This window comes from Agelaius phoeniceus, chromosome 1, assembly GCF_051311805.1.
Source record: "Agelaius phoeniceus isolate bAgePho1 chromosome 1, bAgePho1.hap1, whole genome shotgun sequence".
In the NCBI taxonomy this organism is placed as follows: Eukaryota; Metazoa; Chordata; class Aves; order Passeriformes; family Icteridae; genus Agelaius; species Agelaius phoeniceus.
Window position 1 is genome coordinate 89,548,475 of NC_135265.1, and position 21,072 is coordinate 89,569,546.

General features: G+C 40.6%; 1 protein-coding gene across 17 annotated transcripts in view; it reads left to right on the plus strand.

Annotated features, from left to right (window-relative positions):
* LOC129118663 (poly(rC)-binding protein 3-like) overlaps positions 1–21,072 on the plus strand; it is a 501,082-nt gene that overhangs the window by 437,445 nt on the left and 42,565 nt on the right. For all 17 annotated transcript variants that reach the window (XM_077182897.1, XM_077182918.1, XM_077182910.1 and 14 more), the window contains 4 exons: positions 2,416–2,562; positions 15,137–15,160; positions 15,257–15,289; positions 18,054–18,170. In XM_077182897.1, coding sequence (XP_077039012.1) covers positions 2,485–2,562; positions 15,137–15,160; positions 15,257–15,289; positions 18,054–18,170 — 252 coding nt within the window. In that variant the 5' untranslated portion in view covers positions 2,416–2,484. The remainder of the gene's footprint in view (positions 1–2,415; positions 2,563–15,136; positions 15,161–15,256; positions 15,290–18,053; positions 18,171–21,072) is intronic.

The following is a 21,072-nucleotide window of genomic DNA, read 5'->3' on the forward strand; positions in this document are numbered from 1 at the left end:
GGCTGCTGTTTATATACCAAAGTGCTCCTGTTTGGCACTTTGGGTTTGCTTGGATTATCTTTGACAGATCAAAAAATGCTGGGACATTTCCCTCAGCAAGGAGCAGGTGAGCAGCATGAGACCAATCCCTGTCTCAGCCTGGGAACAACCGCAGTCATCTCTGCTTCACACTCTGAACTTCTCAGAAGGGGCTGTCATGGTCCTCCAGTCGCAGGTTTTCCCCTGAGTCCTGGTCTAGTCTTAAACAAGTAGAGTACAGCTGATACCCTTCTCTGCCATTCCCTGAGATCTGCCTTGGAACGTTTTCCTGTCACCTTCTTGCACTCATGGTGCATCAGAGACATGGCCAGGCTGCTTCTGTTTTCTGCCCTCTCACCCAGGCACCTGGATTCTTGTTTCCCTTTCTCTAGTGTTCTAGGGAATATGTAGCATAAGGGATAAGCCTAGAAATGTGAAATAAATGGATTTATATCAGCAGCTGTGATCTGGGTGGTGGAGGACATGGTACTAAATACTCTTAGTCCATGCTGGGTTAGGGGAAGTGAGGAAGGTGGAATGAGGAGTTTCAGCTGCTCTTTCTTACTCTTTCTTTTCATCTCTCCTTAGGCATGTCTGCCACTTATTCTTGCAGTCACTGAAGGCACAGGAACTCTCTGTGGCCCTAGTATTCCTGTAGAGTCTTGAGAGAAAACTCTTCCAGTGTATTTCCCAGGGGCAAAAACATCAGGAGTGGCTTGGTCACTCACAAGCCCTGGCTGAAATGAGAAGTTTCGGCTTCGGAGAAATGACTTGGTGTGACAGTCTTCAGATAACACACAAAGGGCAAAATGTGTAACAAGGGGAAATATCAGTGAGCAAATTTAAGCTACATAGAGTGGAGAACATTTTTCCACACTAATATTAAATGTGTGAGACCACCACTTTTGGAGACCGGATGTATGGATTCAAGAAGGCACTAAACAAATTCATGAAGCTGTCCAGCAATGGCTATGGGAAATGCAGGTCTGGAGGCAGTCTCCCAGGGTGTCAAGAATCACTGATTGCTGGCAGCTCAGCAAGTCCAACAGCAATCACTCCACGCTTTTCTTGGGCTCTTTCTTTAAGAATTGCTGTTGATGTCTCTCACACATAACATGTTCAGCCAATGTGGGCTTCACTTTGGTCTAGTGAAGTGCTTGGTGCCTCTTAGGATAGAGCTTAATCAAATGGTGGAACAGCCTCACGATACTTCCTCCAGACTTTTTAGGAGAATGATCCCATAGGCCCTTCCAATTGTTTAGGCCCATGCCTGAGCAATCTTGGCAAGGGGAGAGCAGCCTGCCACTCCAAAACACAAAATGGGTGTCCCTAGGAGTGGTCATTAGCCAGTGCCCTATTTATATATACTGCAAGGTAAATATTTGGGAAGCCCGAAGATGCAAAGCTAATAGGGTTGTTACAGAGGATGGGTAACAAAAAAGGGATGGTTACTGAGAGGCATAATGTCTAAGGGTTTTATGCTTTCTAAGATAAGCCTGAAAAGGACAAAACTAAATAAGGAGTCACTAAGCCTTTTCTACTACAGAATTTGTCTGCCCTTGGTAATATTCCTTCCTGCTCCCATTTTTGTTTGTGCTGATAAATGTCCTTGCATTAATAAACTCATAATGCAGCTTGTTTATCCCTTCAAAGCCAGCCCTTGCAGCTTTCATTAGCATTTTAGGATATTTATGGCTTTGTAAATGACTGGAAATCTGCAATTTGTCATTAGGAATTAAGAAAAATCTTCCTTCCACTTAGGGCTGAGGCTCAGCTTTGGCCTTTGAGGGACTGAGCCACCTCTGGGCCTCATAGACAAAAACAAAGTCAGACAGTGCCCAGATTTACAATAGCAAGTGGCTCTTAGTTATTCAGATGTCTTTGATAATGTGTCATCTGCTGTTGCTGGCAGGGATCAGTGTTTAGGCTCAGAATTAATTTCTCTCTAGCTGGAGAGAAAACAAAAATATCTCTTCTGCAAGAGCAAAAAGAGAAAGATGTAGTAACAAGGAGAGAAATAAAAACAGCACCAGGCACGTGTAAAAAAAATGCATGTATAGATATATGTATGTAGCATATGCACACTGCAGAGGTTAACAAAGTGCTCTTCAGAAGAAAACGTTGTACTTCACTCTGCTGTGCTCTGTACTTTCAACTTTGAAATACAGGAAGTTAAGAAAATTTTAAAGGTTTCAAAAGGGAGTTTATCTTGTAATTGGTGAAGGGCTAAAGAGTTGGATGGGGAGGGATAATAATCAAAGGAGCCTTTTCAGCACTAAACTGTAGTCCAGAAAATCAAAGGAAGGAATGTTAATTGGTTTGTACAACATGATATTCTCAGTTCAGAGTAGCTTCAGCCACTCAATGGTACTTTTTCTATTTTTTCTTTCCCTTTAGGTTGATTAAGTGAATAGAAGAAAAAAAAAAAACGAAGCTACTTTCAAGTATTGAAGATACAAGGCCAGGATGAACACGAAGGACGGAAAAGTGTCTGAAGGAGGTCTCAATGTCACTCTTACCATACGCCTTCTCATGCATGGCAAGGTGAAGCATTTCCTGTTGCCTGTGTGTTGAGTGTGTGTGCAGCTACCAGCAGAGCCTGGCACTAACATTGACAGAGGGTCTGCTCCTCCTCCACCTTGAGTCAAAAGCACCATTGCCACGGCCAAACAAAAAATCACCCCCTGCCTTTCGGGGAATCTTGCTGAAGTTCACGCTGCAGCCCAAGCTCATTGAAACAACCCCTGCCTGTAACAAACCCATTTTGAGCGGATCCGGTGGCAAAAAGAAAGAAGTTCTTCCATTGATAGTGAGCCAAATTGGGCAGACCCTTGCAGGAGGCTGACCTGCATACAGCTCGCCTTCCTCAGCATTTGCTGGGTTTTGCAGGGCTTTTTTAGGATACCAGAACATTGTCTCATGTGAAATAATTGCCACAGAGTTGGTGTCTATTTCTATTGAATGCAAATGGGGTCCAGTTCTTCATTATTCTGCTGTAACATCTCATCAGAGTGAGCCCCCTGATATGCCGGGGGTTTGCCCAGGTCCCTGTGGGTTTGGGTCAGAAGACTGATTCTCATTTCTTTTCTGTCCAGTGCAGCACTTAAAGCATGCAGATAAGTGGGAAATCTGTGCCACAGACAAAGTGCCAATTCAGTATTGTCAGATTTAACAGTCTGGCTGCTGCTTATTTCACATCAACAGATCATAAAGTGAGCTTTTAATTAAAAAGCACATTTCATAGGTTTGTTTGTATTATTTGCATCAGGCAACTCCAGACATTTTTAGGCTTAATGAATGAATGTTATAGAAAGGAGGTGGTTAAGTCTCATCCTTAACAGGGAACAGTGAAAATATAATGCATATTATTCTGGAGATCAAATTTGTATATATAAATCTAAAAAAATATTTTTACTCCTAGAGTTTAATTTTATCACTAAAATGCTTATAAAATTTAAAATAGCGGATGTTTTCAAACTATGGTATGAACACGCATATGATAAACCCATAGCACAAATAGGACACTAAGGTATCTCCCATTCTATTTTACTTATGGAGAAGTGTGAGGGGGTACAGCTTAAGTTTACAAATTAAAACCCTCAGAAATTAGGTTATGTCAGATCAAATTATGTTTTTTCTCAGAAATGATCTAACCATTTTGATTTTTTTTCCCCCTGAAATATTCAGCTTCAGGCAGGCATCTGGTGTGTAAATCTGCATCTTAAATAGGGATCTGTCAAACAAATTTAATAACACTCTCTCTTACAAAACCCACCTAAAATCTGTACACGTGTATGTGCTCAAAATTAGGTCTTCGGGGTTGATTCTACTGGTTTCTGGTCCCAGTCCATGAAAGCATTTGAGCACATACTTATCCCAGTGGGTATAAGCAGCCCTACTGGTTGCAGTCACATTCCCATGTGCTTAAGTGATGGTGTTTTGGGCTTTTTTAATCATTGTCAGACAGCTCTGCTTGTTTCAGAATCATGCCTTTAAAGCAAAAATGAAGTGTCTGTCATTTTCAGGACATTTTATTTAAACTGTGGGCTAGGATTATTGGAGTTTTTTTAAATCAGAAATGAAATCAGATAAAGTTCATTTTCTCTGTTAAACATCATTGATTTTGTGTGCAGCTACTTTTAACAATAATGGATGTTATGTGTCCAGCCTTCAATGCATATGTAGCCCCAAGGGTCTAAATTAAACCCACAAAAGCTACAAAGTTCAAATTTTACCTGGATCTATACCATGCATCCTCAGTTAACAAGGCACGATGGGTATTCTGTTAGCTCCACTATGCTCTAATCATGTATCCTTTTGTGCCTAAGTATTGGAAAGGGTACATTAAATCAGAATTTATTTTGGTGATAAAAGTCAGACGCTTTCAGTTTCTTTGATGTCATTTCTGTGATTTAGAAATGATACAGAGGAATGAAGGATGTCTGAATCAATATGAACTCAATGTGAGAAAGCATTCTGAAAGCTGTATGTGCCTCTGGAAAAGAAGAAACACATTTCTAGACTCTTTCTTGAGATTTGTTGTGGTAATGACATCAGTGGAAGTTGTTGATCTCTAATATTCCTAGACAAAAGAATTTGTCTAGAAGCAGAAGCTCGTCTGTAAATAACTGGTCAGAGCTTGAGAGAGAGGAGGAGGAATAAAAAGGTTTTTAAAATAGCAGGAGCAAACTGCATTCAGTTATTTTTAAAGTAAAATAATTTTAATGTTATTTATTAATGCATTGCATGGAAAAATGAGGTTCTCTCCCTACTAAGTTTAACTCTCTATGTCTAAACCATTATTACCAGTGTACTTTTTGCATAGGGAAGGCCAATGTACTTTGGGTTGTTTGCATGCATTTTGATTGGAAATCCATAAATTGTACTACTGTGCTTGCTTATCTTGACTGTAAGTCCCGCAGACTTAGGAAATTTTCAGCATGTACTTTTAATGTGATTTGTATAGAGGCTTTAAGTCAAGAATGGACACCTTAATGAGGCAATCAAGGTAAATTCTATACCTGCAGAAAAATGAGGATTTGTATGAGTGGCCAGACCTCTTCAAGATGGTAATGAATAAAAAAACCACCACAACAAACAAATTATGTTGCAAAAACAAAAGACATTATCATGTGGTGAAAGGAAAAGAAATAGGAAGAGTCCTAAGCTCTGGGAGAACCAGGGCCAGTGTCTCCCCAGTGCAGGTAGGACACCACTGATCAGTACCTTTGCTTTATCTTGCTTTGGGGAAAGGAGTGTTTGTACATCCAGCTGAGCTCCTGCCAGGCTTTTGCAGCCTCTGTCTGAGGAAGCTGGGATAGCCCCTGGGAGCACAGCCACTCAGCCACAGCATAGCAAGGTTTGGGAGCAGCCAGCTGGCAGCAAGGCCAGGCACAGCCTTGATATTCTCATGGCAGAAAACCTGGTGTTAAGGGAGGGCAGCAATTTTTTTATCAGTGATAGTGGAAAAAGAATTTTTGCAGGCCCTGCAAAAAGCCAACCGCTGCTAGGTATGAAAGGTTAACCTCAGGGTAACCTCAGTGTTTCCAGGGCCTGGTATGAAAGGTGTCCTCCTGAGCTGGGACTTTCAGAGATGTTGTGATGATGTAAAATGAAAGGCCTAATTTTCATCTTTTGCCATGTTACATCAGTGACAAAGCTATGATGGTGTTACAGCCCTGAAGAGAAGTCATGAGCAACACAAAACATTTGTCACATTTTCTTGTGATGAATTAGAGGGCAGGTGTTGGTGAGGATGCTGCAAGGGCAGTGCTTAGGCATTCCTTGCATCCACAGAGAAGCAACTGTCAGTGTCTGTAGGAAATCTCAAAAGCAAGATTAGGAAAAACTTGTTACGAGGATGTGTGAGGAGGGATGGAGGCTGCCTGGGCGTGCTGCACCATCCATCACTGAAGGTTTCTAAGGACAAGTCAGACAAAACTGAATTCATCCTGTAAAGCTGCACTTCACAGGCACTGCAGCCTCTGCTGCTCAGCACCTTTCTGACCAAGTTACCTGAATGCTGCTCCAGAGGGGTCAGAAACAGAAGAGTCTTTTGAGGGACATGCAGTTAGAAATATAGAATATGTTAAATGATGCAGATACGCATTTTCATCCTTTATTAATGAGAAAGATGCACCACATTAAGAAATAAAGCTGTTTGATACATTTCAGTAGAGAAAAACAGGGAATATGAGTTGAGGCTATTTACAGTGCCCTACTTTTGTATTTTCCATCTGATTCTTGCTGTTTCTTGAAGTAAAATAAGTAAAATCACTGTGTAGAAAAGAGACATGAATGAATGTGGGTATTTTATTATCTTTGTCTACTTCAAAACTATAATTTCTGGACAAGATTGGAGTACTGTAAGGATTGCAAGATTTCTGCTTCCAGCAAAGGCAAGAATAACCATATTTGCCGAGACCACATCACTGGTTTTGAAGGGCATAAGGAAGACAAATTAAGTGTATGTGCATTCATGGGCAAACAGCCCCAGCCATCAGAGCCCTCTGTATGGAGAAGCAGAGCTCAAGCCCCAAAAGAACTGTATCTCTTACTTTTTCTTCCTTTCTAAATTTTTGTCAAGACAAAAATTATTTTGGCTCTTTGCGTGTCATAGAGTATAGGTGTAGACCTCCATGTTTCTTACCATTCCTTGCTCACCTTTTGCTGAATTTTCTATTCCCATGACTTGTGGCTGATTTTTCCTTGCTTACTGCCTCAGGTAATGAGGTTGAAAGACTGAAAATTGTAGCCTTGCCCACAGGTATCTGCCAACATATTAACATATGACACTTGACATCTGCAGTGGTCTTGAACTAGGTTTGGTCAGTTCATGCCCAGGAAGAAATAACTTGATAAAGTGCCTATTTTAACTATATTGGATAATGATTACATGATTTTGGACTAGTTTGGTTTTGTATACAGCTAGTGTTAACAGGCTGATTAAGACTCTGGAGACTCAGCATTAAAATTTAATTTTAGATGTGAATGGTGAAGAGACTATGGCAATAGAAAGGTCTTAAATCTCAGGAAAGCAGCTTAATGGAGATTTAAAAGCCAGGTCCATGAAGTGGAAGAGGAGAAAATGTTTAAATGGGCCAGTCTAGAAAGGGCAGCAGGTCACAAACCCACTATGAGATCCACCTCCATCTCATGGTGGTGGTGCAAGAATCTCTGCTTCCTCCCTCCGGTACGAACGGGCAGGAGAAATAATGCTCTGTTTCCAAAGGCACTGTGTGAACATGTGCATTGATCAAATCATATTGGGTGCAGTGAAGTCTGCAAGAAACCAAAGTAGAATATAGTAATGTATTGAGCCTGAGGAATCTTTTAGAGAAAGAGAATGGAGTTCAGCAATAAAAACCAAAATGAATTAATGAAGTCAGATGGTTAGGAAGAACAAGGAAATAATTTACAGGTAGGATGAAGGAGTGAAGGGAAAACTGGCAGGAAAGTAGGACTCTTGCCAAATACTGAGGTGTAAATTGGAGAGGTGAGGCAATTAACTGGAGAAGGTAATTTAGAAGATACATGTTCAGTGACAGAGGGAAATCTGGAAAGCGTAAAAGGCTAAAAAGCATCAGATGTGTCAGTGTCTAGAGAGTGGCACATTTGGGATATGCTATGTTGGAGAGGAAAGCTATTTCAGCAAAAGTGTGTGCAATTTTGGATGTATGGTATTGGTGCATCATGGGGCAAGGAGAAGGTAATTACCTTGCTGTTCTTCTGGCAGAATTACACCTGCAGTTCTGTGCTCAGCAGCAGGTGCCACGTGTGTGAGTGATGGTGAAGAGTGACAGAGGGGGAATTCATAGAAAAACAGCAAAAGTTTTAGGAGACTGAGGAGACTATGCCTAGCTTTCTTCAAACATTCTCATAAATACATATTATAAATACAAATTTTACAGTATTTTGAATGCCACTAGTGCTTGTGGCTGGAAATAATGATATAAAATAGTACTTTGAAAATAAATCTAATAAGGGAATCCCAAGAAAAAAATCTGGTATAGACATTTTTGTTATGTTCTGTACATCTCCTATGCAAATTTTAAATATGTCCAGTAACGAGTAGCACATGTATTATTAGATTGTATTATCTGCATTGATGGAGGAAAGATATGATGACTGAGTGGAGCTTTTCTTTCCCTGATACCATTTGCTCAATGATGCATTTCTCATTCAGCAGCAGTGAATTAGAAAGATGTATCTGCAGTCAAATGTTTGGGTTTGGACAAAACCCTATGAGTGCCTTAGTACTTACAGCATAATTTTAAATTCCCTGAGGAACTCAAGGTATCTGAGTTCGAAATTATTTCAGCAGGATCAATGGGTGACTTGTGGCACTGGAAGCACTGGTTACAGTGACCTACATGGTGGCTTTCAGACATGTTGGTGATTACTTTGTGATGCTACATACAGAATTTTTACAAGAAAAAGAAAATTTAGACTCATAAAGTAATGGCTTACACTTAACAGCTCAAATACAGAATAAAATCATTAAGAAAAATTGCCTTTTTCATTAGTTCAGATAATACCATTTTAGCATCAGGGATTTCTGTTAGTGGCTACTTTTTTGGTGCCTGCTTAATTGCCTCCCTGAAAGACCGTAAAGCAAGCACAGAAATTAATTTTCCCCATCTTAAAGGTAATGACCTTCCTTTTCCATTTTTTATTTTTTACTTATTGAAATACAGAATGCAACAAAGTAACTTTAAGAATCACCTTGTCAGTAATACAATCCAAGCCATAAAATGCCAATCAATCCAACGTTTGTTCTGTTCTTTCCAGTTTCCACAAACACTGTCAGGGTATTATGAGGATTGACTGTCCTGCCTATTGCTATTATAGTTCCTGTTTTGTTTGCTTGCATTGCTGTGATACCTGAGAGCCCTGGTCATGGAACAAAACTCTGCATGCAGATGCACCACACAAGATGGACCTCTTCTCAGCATTTTTGTAGGAGCAGCCAAGATATTCTCACTAATCTCAGAAATCAGCAGAAAGGAAGAGAGTTCCCCCAGCCCCTGGGCACTCTCTACTCCCAAAAACAATCTCCATAGCTGAGTGTTCCCACTTCTACCAAACAAAATCTCCTCATCAGTGTGTGACTAATGAAGATTGCAGAAGGTACACGCCCTACTCAGTGCTGCTGCTTCAGCATCACAAGTGCAGGGACAAACACAGGGACAGAACTGAGTTTTGGGTTGGTTTTAATAGGGAAGGCTGGGAGCTTAGGTGTGAAACTGAATGTAAACTGGCTATCCATCTGCTATCAAAAGGCAAAGGAAAAATGCCCATTGGCACAGCTGCCCAAAAAAAATGTTAGATGTACTTGCAGAAGATACATAATACTGGAATCTCCATTAGAAAAATGATAATTTTTAGATTTCCTCATGCACTACCATATTTGTTAGCAAAAGATCTGCCTCAGTAAGGAAGGCCTTGGACTGCAATACCTTTCTAATTTAGGGCTGCAGGTATCAGAGAGTGACTACTGAAGCATCACTTAGGAACATGAGATCTCCCATGGCAGTGAGGCTAATCCCACGTAATCCCAGAGCACAAATCAGATTCTCAGTTTACCCAAGGTGGCTGTTTTTCCTCTGAGGCTGACAGATTTCTCTGAGGCTGTCATGTTTCCAAAAACTGTCTTTTCTTCCAGTCTTTGAAAAATGCTGATGCCCCACATGCTGCATGCAAACGCGTTGTTCAGAACGGCTTTGTGGGACATGTTCTTGGGGTCTTCCATGCAAGCGTATTCATGAGCTTAGGTGACTATTGGCAACTCTGTCCTCAGGTTAAGGTGAGGGGAGAGAGAGTTGAGTTATGTTATGCCTCCTTATGGATGGCAGAAAGACAACTGGCCTGGATCTGGAAAGCTTTATCAGCACAGCTGTTGTGTGCTGTTGCCAGGACCCTTCCTTGTCCCATGACGGGTGTTTCCCCACCAAGGAAGGCTGTATTCCTTTCCTTTCAAAGCTCTTTTGTTTGTAGACTCCAGCCCTACTGGTTCTACCTTGTCCTTGCTTTATAGAAAGCAGGTTAGCATGTGCAATCAGAGCATTGCCTGAAGGAATTCAGGCTTTAGGATGGAGCCTGTGCTTTGTTGAATATTTTGGGGTGAAAGCATATATTCCTACATTATTTCTTAAATGTATTTTCCTTCTAGACATGGCTTTATCTCAGGGATCCTATGGAGTTTTTGTTCCATTTCCCCCACAGCACTGATAATAAAAGCTGCATGATAATAGAGCAAGACCTGTGTGTTTCTATGATCCCACAACAGTACCTGTTTTTGTTTTGATTTTCCAGGACTCAGTAATTATTAAACCAACCTCACACTTAGAAAAAGTAATGGAATTTCACACTTTATGTTTACAGATCAAAGGTTAATCTTTAATACAAGGTTTGTTGTCGTTTGTTAAGCCTCTTGTTTTCTTAATATGACTGATTTCTTTCTCTTGCTATTCAAAGGACACACGAGATAATTGATTAGGAAATAGGTTTCTTCTACAACCAGTTTTATATCTTTGTTTAGTCATTCTTACCAGCAAGAGCCCTGCAAAAGCCTTGACTCACAGGAATTTTTGCTGCCCCATTTTGTACTGCCTTGTCTTCACCACAGATGATGCACAATCTGCAGAAATAGCTTCTTAGCTATAAATAGAGCACTTCCCAAATGTTCATTAAGAACAAAATTAATCACATTCTTGTGAATAAGGTGTGCAAATAATATTATACGCTACATTTCAGCCTGAAAGAAACCATCCCCTGTTTTTACCGTTGCTTTTCCTCAAGTTTATCAACAATGAATTGGCTGGTTGGTTAGCAACATACTTTACTGATGCTGGGCAGTCTCCCAGGGTTTGTTGGTGAGGTCCAGCTCTTGTTTTATCTACTTGATTAGAAATTTCCTACTTAAGAAAATCATAATGACAACTCTGTCCCTCAGGCTTGAGAATTATCTTCAAGTTATCTGAAATCAGCATCTGGATTTCAAAATATCCTCCATTATCTGTCCCTGGACTGCAGTGAGGGTTGTTTGCCTGACTTACACTGAACTCCAAACTTGTAATGAACCAGTGTAGGTGACAGACATCTTATGCACTTAACTACAGCACATCTGATGTCTGGCAGATCTAGAAACATTTTCTGAAGAAGGTAAAGCCATTAAAGTAACCTTGGTTAGAAATAATGCTAAAACTAGAGGGTCATAAAAATGGTGTTAGGTATCTCATCTAGCAGTAAACTTATTTCATGGTGATATGAGAAACTGTATGAAACAAATACTGGACTGTATACAGAAACACTAAAGGTTTGGTGAAGTAGTTTGATAGTTTGAAGAATGAGGTGAAAAGAGTCTTTTGATTTAATCTGTGGCTGAAATAGATTTCTCATCATAATTAAAGACATGATCTGTTGTCACCAGTACTTTCTAGGGGCTTTCCTAGAAAAAGGCCCAGAAAAGTCTGAAGTGACCCAATTAAAACCATTCTATTTTTTAGGTTTTTTTCCAGTAATTTGTATAAAGCAAAACTCTGAAAAAATTCTGAAATGTCCATGTAAAGTTAGTGCTTCTCTCTGCCCCTGACCTTACCTCACATGGCCAAGCAGAATCCCATTTCCCAGACCAGAGGGAGAGATGGCATTGGCTTGGATGTTTTGTGACTGGTTTATAGAAAAAGCTCTAAAGTCACCTTTTGATGAGAGGGAGATTTGAAGTAGTCCATATGATTACAGTGACATTTGCTAGCATGTTCCAAGGAACTGGTCACCAGTCTTATTGAAATTTTTTTTTCTCAGTGGTATTCACACAGTTCTTCCACTCATTTCTCTGGTAGCTTGTGCTCTTCATTAATAAATAACAAAGTAATGAACGGTCATGTAGAATTCTTGTCCCCACTGAAATCCAAAGCAAAACTCACAGAAAATTCAGTGAAACAATCAGCTTGAGAATCTTTTAACTCTATGCTCTCCTTTGCTTGTTTTAATACTCCTTATTTCTGTGTTAGAAATGGACCATCTTTTTTACTAATGCTACAAACAGTACATGACTTTTCTGTTCCTAAAGCAAAGTATGTTCTCCTATTTCCAAGGAAGATATTTTTGCATTTATTATCCATGACCCATCCATTCATTTCTGAAAGAACAGCATCTCTCATTATGAGCCAAAAGATTGAATGGCTTGGGACAGATTTTGTATTAAGTTTATACTGACAGAGCCTTGGAGGTTCAAGACTAGACCTACATATTCTAATGAAACTTCAGGTATACAAAACCTGAAGTTATACCATGGACTGCTTGCCCATAGCAACTGAAACAGAATGCTCTTGGCCCTAGCAAAAGGTCCTTCTACCTCCTAAGAATTTTTTATGAAAGTAATTATTTCTGAAAGCTGGAACTGAGAAGAATGGAAGAAGTTTTTAAGATAAAACTGCCAGATGTGCTAAGTGGTCACATAGGAACTACTGAACACGGGGGATTCCCAAGCCTTGTCATCACTGAGAGCCTTGCTCCCTGTATTGCCCATTCAGCAATTACTGTGAGATTGACAGTTACAATGAAAATGTAAAAAACAGTAAGATCTTAAAAATCTGTGTCCCAGATTTGTGTCACTGCTAACAAAAAAGCTGCATCTCATTTGGGAACCTACACGGCATGCTGGTGTGGCTGTCTCAGCCACCGGAAGAGGGGTGACCTAAAGCTGCATATTAAGATAATATTACAATAATTTAGTTACAAGACAGAAAACTGCAGTGAGCCCTTTCATTCCCATTCTCACAGAGCTGCTTCTCTACATTGTATGTACAGAGGTGCAGATATCTCATAGTCCTAAATGGACATAAGCAGCTTTGCCAAAAACACTCACACAGCTGTGTCAAGTGTAAGCTGTGTCAAGTCTTACACTGGCCAGCAGAACTGTAGGTTTGTAAAGCAGATACCACTGGAAGATTTGCACTCCTCTCTGGACAGTATCTGTTCTCAGGTCAGTGTATACAAGAGTGCAGAATGCCATCTTGAGAGAGCAGTTGGAAGAGAAATAAAAAAGGGAAATGGGAAACAGGAAAAGCACAGTTTGAAAATAAGCCTGAGAAGGGGCCTCACAGGACTGAGCAACTCTGTGGCTAATAAGGCATTGACTTCACTGGGGATAAGGCTATGGCTGAAGAATCACAGACCAATGAAGGCTGGAAGGGACCCACAAAAGTCTCCAGTCTGACCTCCTGAATCAAGCAGATTGCATTGGAGCAGATTACACAGGGCCTTGCCCTTGGGTTCTGACACCTTTAAGGATGATGATTCTCTGGGTCCCTCTTTCAATGTCCAGCCATCCCCATGGTAATTTTTTTTCCTGACATTGAATGGGAATTTGATATTGTAGCTTGCTTTCCTTATTGTACACTGCAGTAAGACTCCCCTGCCAAGTCTTTTCTTCTTAAGAACAAATGCAGTTCTCTCATCTCTCCTCATGTGTCCTGTGCACTGGTCCCCTGACCAGCTTGGTGGCCCTGCATTGAATTCACCTCAGTGTGTCCTTGTCTGTCTTGTACTAGGAGCCCAAAAGAGGCCACAACCCTCCAGGTGTGCTCTCACAAACAGGATGACAAAGAGCCATTTGCCTTAGCCTGCTGGCTACACTCCTGCTAATACAGTCCAGCCTTTGATTGAGCAGTGTGCACTGCTGATGTACTCATTTATTTATATAGAAGTTCTGAGTTAGGACCATTGGGACTTTTTCTGCAAAGTCAGTTTTAAGGTCGTGAGTTTTTGTCCAGCTTGTCCTCCTGCATGGGCTTTTTCCGTCACAGACATGGGGCGTTTCATCTGACTTCATTCTACTCCCTGAGCTTTCTCCTAGCCCAGTTTTCCAGCCTGTCCAGCAGTGTATTGACTGTTCTCCTCAGTCAGGTGTTGTGTGCAGACTTGCAGAGAGCGTAAGGGAAGGGTGTGCCAGAGTTCATTGAAATAGGTAACTTTGTCTCACTGGAAAGTCTTCATGTCTGGTGAGCAGGATGTGAGGAGTTGCAAGCACAAACAGCTTCATGTTAGGAGCTTATAAACAACTGGCAAAAATAACTCAAGGTCGCTGCAGGTAGTTCTTTCCTGCAGAGTGAAGTCAGTATCACTTTATCACAAGTCCATCACTGGATAGAGCATCAGAGGACAAAAATTTCAAAAATTCTACACTTTGGACTGTGTTCCAGGATGGATTACACTGAAATGTATGGACTGGGTGTGGGGAAGTGGTGTATCATACATCTGAGACAGCTCAACCATCTGAGGCAGTCTTTAACTGTAGAATTAGATTTCACAATTTTTGTATAGAAGAGGAGTGTATTTTCCTTTAGCTGGTCTCTCCATCACGTGATTTCCAGTCTGATGTGGCAGATGCATGATTTGTGTAACATGTCCAGACTATTCATTTTAGTGTTAATAGTTTCATTGTTGCTACCTGTTGGTTTTATTAACCAAGATTTTAACCCTTGAGATGTTGCCAGAACTGCCACATTGTTCCCCTACTGCATGTTCACAGCCACACTTCTCAGTAGTTTCTTTGCTTTGGTGGAACATTGTAGGAGGCCAGTAGCAATTCCCAAATCCCTAAAAAGTGATTAGCAATTATTGTTCTCTAAGTGCTTAATAGGGAGATTAAGACAGGCCACCAGGTGTTTACACAATAACACTTGGTAGCATGGAAATTCAGCTCTCAATATTACAAGGTGTAAGGAGGGTAAATACCTGCCCTTGGAGAAACCAGCAATTATTTTGATGCTTATATTACACCTCATTTTCTCCCCTAGATTGTGCAGTTCTGCTATTTCTTAACTTTTCATTCCCTAATAGGGATTTGTCTGTGTTTATAGTAGCGGGATGGATCTGTAACCACGAGATCGGTTTCTGTTAAAAGTGTTCTTCTTGCACGATCACTTGGCTGCAAAGCTGCATTTTTAGTCCATCCCTTTGTATCTAACATGGCATATTTGTATACAGGAAGGGAGCTATGCTTCACACTGAAGGTTTGAAATAAATGATAGTGAAATAGCTTAGGAACAGCACAAATGCTCTTCTGTAACAAATCGTATCATTCACGGTGTCTCTTTTTTTTCTGTTGCAGGAGGTTGGAAGCATTATCGGAAAGGTCAGAAAATAACTTTATATTCATGTCAAACTATTGTATATCATTTCTCTTTTCTTAGCCCAGGCTAACGGGGTTTTTTTTGTGCTTCTTTAACAGAAAGGTGAGACAGTGAAGAAGATGAGGGAGGAGGTAAGACAAGCTTTGATGTCTTCACTTGCTTCCTTTCTGGCTCAGAAACAGTGAGTTCAGCATGTGCAGACCGATGCTGCCATCAAGTGGGCCGATCATTCAACATCCCTGTTCTTTGCAAGCGGTGGGGTATAAATATGCTGGCCTAAATTAAACATTGTTGTTAATGTAACCTCCTTATCGCTGCAGCAGTCTGGAGTCTTTCATTCTCCTAGCGATGTGCCTGCTGCTGCCTTATCTCAGAACAGCTCACAGCATGGTTCTGTGCATCAGACCCACTGTATCTTTCATTAGCATATCAACATCAGTCTTGCACATGGCTTGGCCTCTTGGTAGAGTTTCCAAAAATCTGAAACCAAGTGTTAGACTGATGCACGTCAAGTTTGAGGGTAGATACAAGCTTCAGCAGAGCTGGAGCCAGACGTGTATAAGCCAGAGCATCTCTCTGCCATGTCTTGGCAAAGCTTTAGCTTTTCCTCATTTTGCAGCTGTGAGTAGGATGTGGGCAGGGTAGGCCTGCACACCTGCCATTGCAATCCTTTGAAAAGGCTAAAGACAAGTAGGATTAAAACAGGGCACTGCATAAATCTCAACCTCCCCAGTGTCTGCAGGCTTCTTTCCCTGCCACAGAGCAAGCTGTGCTATCTTCAGAGGAGTGTGCAGCTCAGGTGGAGGCTGCAGACCCACACTGGTCCTGCAAGGCAGCACATCCTACCTGGAGATCCATGTAATTTTTCTGCTTTGAAGCAACTGCTGAAAGTATAAGTCAGAAGAGAAATCCTACGTTTAAACTTTAGGAGTGCAGTGTATAGAGGATGCCTCAAGGAAAGTCAGTTTGGCTCTAGTAAAGCTGCAGTACATTACTGTGTCAGCTGCTTCGTTGTTTCCTACTCTGATAGAAGGTCTGTGGCAGGGAAATGTCAAAGTATTTTAGTAAAGAAAATTGCAGACATCCATCTTTAAATATACTCAATAGGGATTTCATTGTCAGGCTGACTGAGTTCTGAACTCCTTTTTTGATTACATGTTTTCACCCATATTTTCACACGTTTGCTAAGACTTAAAGAAAAGAAAGATAAAAATTTTTCCAGTGTACTAGGTAAACTTAATTAAGCACATTTTAGTGTAATTATTAATTATGATCATGAGCAGGTATCTTTGCACATAAGTTGTATGTACAGAAGGGAAGCCATCATTGGAGAGTGCTCCTGACTTCTGAGTAAAACATCTTAGAGAATACCTTTGATGCTTGGTCGGTCTTTCAAGATAAATATCAAATGTTCTTCTAATCCTGCACCCCTACTGTCATGTATATGTGGTCAGAAGACACTTTATTATTTTTGTTATTTTTTTAAATAATGGAATTGTGTGCATCTTTATATCAGCACTGGACTAAGAGGCTGTATCTCCATGTGATGAAAACTTGGTCACTCTTTAGATTACTACCTTTTTCAGTACTTCTTTAAAAGCAAAATGCAGCTTTTATTTTGACTTCCCTGGCAGATGTGGCAGCGTGCACGCCATCATTATGGTGTGAAATGTAGCTTTGTCTTTGGGGAAATGTCAGAGACAATTCTGTCATTGAGGAAATGTCAGAGACAACTTCAGGTCTACAGAAAAGTACAGAACTCTTAGTTCTGTGCTCAGGTCTGTGGCAGGAAAATTTTTCTATCAGTAGTGTTGAGCCTTGGGTTTTTTTCATACTGTGTGAGGGTGCTGTCATATGGGGAAGCACAGTCTCTTGCAGTAGAGCAGCAGCATGGGGTGGTTAAGGGCTGGACACAACACATCGGCAGCTGTGAGGTGACCCTGCAGGCAAAGGGCCAAACTAACCCAGCTTGTCTCACATTTGCTTCAGGCCCTGATCCCCAAGAAGGTCAGTGCCTGTGGGTGAGTTGAGGCTCCAGAGTCTTGTTAGGCTGCATTAACACATTTCCAAGACTGAAATCTCAGAGCATGCGTAGGGTGGCTCTTACCTGAGGCGGATTTGATCATTATCTACACTAAAGATCCTCTTAAATATATATTAAATTTGTATATAAATTTCTAAATATATAAAACCTCCTGGTTGAGACATTTTCTCTGCACTGCCACAGTGACATAGAGAACTGAGTATACTTGAGAGCAGCCTGGCTTCTCTAAGTCACTTCAGGTTTTCTAACTCCATCCAACAGGCTCCTTGCCCTATGGACACAGTACTGTTGATGTTTCCTGTTCTACCACTAGTTCTTTAAAGGGATGCTCAGTGCATACTGGCTGCTGCCTTCACATGAGGGACATCTACAAGGAGCCTTCTCAATGGTGCAAAGCAGGGTCCCAGCAGAGAGGCAGAGAAGCCAAGCCCCACCTTTGGGGCTCCAAACCAGAGAGGTGCATTGCTCCTGGGAAATGCTGGTCCTCCCTGGAGACAGCTACCTTCTCTTAAATTCTCCAGCTCCAGTCCTACTTAAGGTTAATCCTGCAAGAAGGAAGGAAAAAAAAAACTTGATTATGCAATTATTTGCAACTTTGAGTTACAGAGGTGCTATTTGCATGCTGCAAAGAAGGCTGCAGAAGTATTTACCCAGACAGAATCCGGCTTCCCGCAGCTACGTGAATTTTGGAATGTGATCAGTTTATGCTGAAATTATATGATGTTGGGGCTGCAGTTGCAGGGGAGGGAATTAGATGCCTCAAGGTATTCTTTCCCAAACTATATTCCTAATCCTACTTTGTTTGTTCCCTGGGAAGTATAACTTTGAAAAATATTTGTTCCTTTTGACAGAGTGGTGCTCGAATCAATATTTCAGAAGGCACTTGTCCAGAGAGAATTGTGACAATAACAGGCCCAACAGATGCAATTTTTAAAGCTTTTTCTATGATTGCACTAAAATTTGAAGAGGTAAGCAAATAATTTTTTTTTCTCTCTTCAAGTTGAAATGCAAACACTGTTTGAATTTTCTCATGTTTGCTTTAATGTTAAATAGGATTTGTTTAATGTTCTATTTAATAGCAATGAAAGTGGTTATATTTTTATAAATGCTTTTGGCAGCAATGCTGAAGAAAAATAATGGGTCAATTTACGAAATGTTTGATCATTTCTTTTGCTTTTTGGAGGCTTCAGGGAAAAGCAATTGCTTCTAGTAATGTGTGCTAATGGTAGGAAAAATGTCTTGGAAAAATTCTATTCCCACTGTGGGTTTGATTTGAAAAGAATAATTACCTAACTTTTAACTCTGTTTGTATGAATCCAGTTGGTATTGATGTAAATGTTATATATGTCAAAATGAATATATAACTCATTTAACTAGAATTTTTTTTATTTTAAAAACAAGCTATATGATTACCAATTACCACATTTAAGGCTTGTCCTTTAAAACCAATTAAAGGCACTCAGAGTAAGTAATGCAGGAGTTCAATTCACTCTATGTGAATGTAAGTGTTCTGTGCAGATATGTATCTAAATTGCTGAGATTTCCTTCAGTTTCATGGACCAGCTACAATTAGATATGGTCATTATTTTAAAAGAGAACCTCACAGAAAAGGCAGCAGAGTACAGAACATGAACCCTGGTGACTTTGGAGAGGATTGAACTCCCTCTGCTTTTGAAAATCATATGTCTAGTCCAGGCAGCCCTCCTGTCCTCTCTGGAGAGGCAGATGCCCCTGCAGGAAGCAGTTCACCTTCTCCTAATGGAGGAGCTTGCAGACAGGTAGACTGAGTCACCTGCAGCTGAAGCAAAGGGCAGGGTCTCGCCAGAATGGATTAAACTAGAGGGATGTTAATCCCTTTCTTAAGAGTTCTCATTTCTCCAAGTCAGCAAGGTTAGTCTCCACATCTCCCCATAGCACAGGGAGATGGTGGAATTGATGAGAATTGTCAACATGTGCCTTTATTTAGGCACAGCAAATGTTCAAATTTAGAGCAACACAACTAGAAGAGAGCTCATAAATCACCAGATGCAGTTATCTTCTAGAATCAACTATATGGCTTGGACTTGTAACTTCACAGCATGATCAAAAGCTAGTTAGATTTTTACTATTTCCTGATACTGGGTCCACAGTTTCAGGTCTCTGATAATTAGACACCTTCTTTTTGCTCCTCACCTGACTTTATTCATGAACGGTTCGTGCAGCTTTGTTTCTATGCCAGCACTGGCCATTACTTTAGATAATTCTTGCCTTTCCATCCCTGAGGTTTCCCTTTCTAGATATGTATTTAGAAACTGATTTTATCCCCACACACCTTTGCTTTTGCCAGAGAGAATGATCCAAGCACAGTCTTTCAGAGGATGCATTCCCCACCCATCTCATGATTCTAGTAGTCCCTTTCCACCTTTTTCCAGTTACATTTTATCTTGAATGTCTGTGTTAATTGTGGACAGGTTGCAAATGAAGTTCCACAAAGGCTTATTTAACAGCATTAACAGTCCCCTGTCCTACTTATCGTGCTGTCATATCCCTGCCACTGCTGGAAATGGTTCACCTCCTATTAGTTTAATTCTTTGCTCACACTCGTGCTTTGCCTGGTGGGTGTCCCCAGCTCCTGCTGAGGAGTTTCCACCTCTTCAGTCTTGGCAAACATTCCTGTCAGGCTCCAGACAAATGACTTTTTTTAATACTGCAGGTGTTAATCCCATTTGTATTTCTTCAGTCCTTCATGGGTTTTCAGATCTTCCTGCGTGATATTCCAAACTTTCAGTATGTTGATAAAATGTCTTACTTTTGTGGCATGGCACATTTTATAAGAGTGCTTGGGGAGGTTTTTGCCAGTTATTAATGAAATAGTAATGATTTTAAGGTTTAAGCCTGCAGAACCGCAAGTAATTCTATCTAACCCAATTTAAAAACTTCCTATTGTCATCTCTTTCTCCTCTTCATCTCCTACCCATCATGGACCAATTCCTGTTTCCTCTAGTTTAAGAGGTAGCTTGGTGCACAGCGCCATACCCTCCAGTCCAGAGAATCCTGGAGAGAGCAGTGTCTCTGCTCTCTACAGGAAAAACATGTTCCTCATCCTGTAAAATGCTGAGAGAATCATTAGCAGAGATAATCCCTGCCAGTTCCCACCAAAATGAGTACCCAGTGGAAATAATGCTGCATGTTTCATACAAACATCAAACACTGCATGGCATCAGATCCCCAGCCCACCACCCAACACGACATAGTCTTTGAAAGTGCTGTAGGTAGCAATAGGCAAAGAAAGCTGAAATTCAGGCATCTGGCTGGATTTTGCATTTTTTTGCACTTGCTAGTTTTAGAGGGTAGCCTGGGCTCTTCAAATGAGCATTAGCAAAGGAGTATTGGCAATCTCTGCAGATCAAGTACGGCTCTGAAATATCTGTATTTAGTTTTAACATAATAGGTTTGTGGTATATTTAAAAGAACAGCAGTAAAGAAACATGTATATATAGTACATATTGTATATATAATACATGATATATATATATATAATCAGTTAGGTTCCCTATAAATCTTCCTGCCAGTAAAATGAGGTAACTGTAACGCTCTGCAGGCAAAATAAAATGCTGTTTCAAAAATTACAAATTAGCTAGCTACCAAGTGCTATTTTTCATGCATATCTTTTTGCTGGAGATTTCTTCAGCCATTTAAAATATTCAGTCCAGCTCTGGTTATTGCAGCTATGTTGAAACAGAAGAAAAAAGATGTATGTGTGAGACTGCTGCTTTGAGGGATTATTTTGGTATTTGTCTTGCATGCCCACATAAAGACCTTGAACCCTTAATTTCCACCCTACAGCTGTATACCTAGAGATAAGCAGGTGCAGGAGGTCCTGGAATGCTT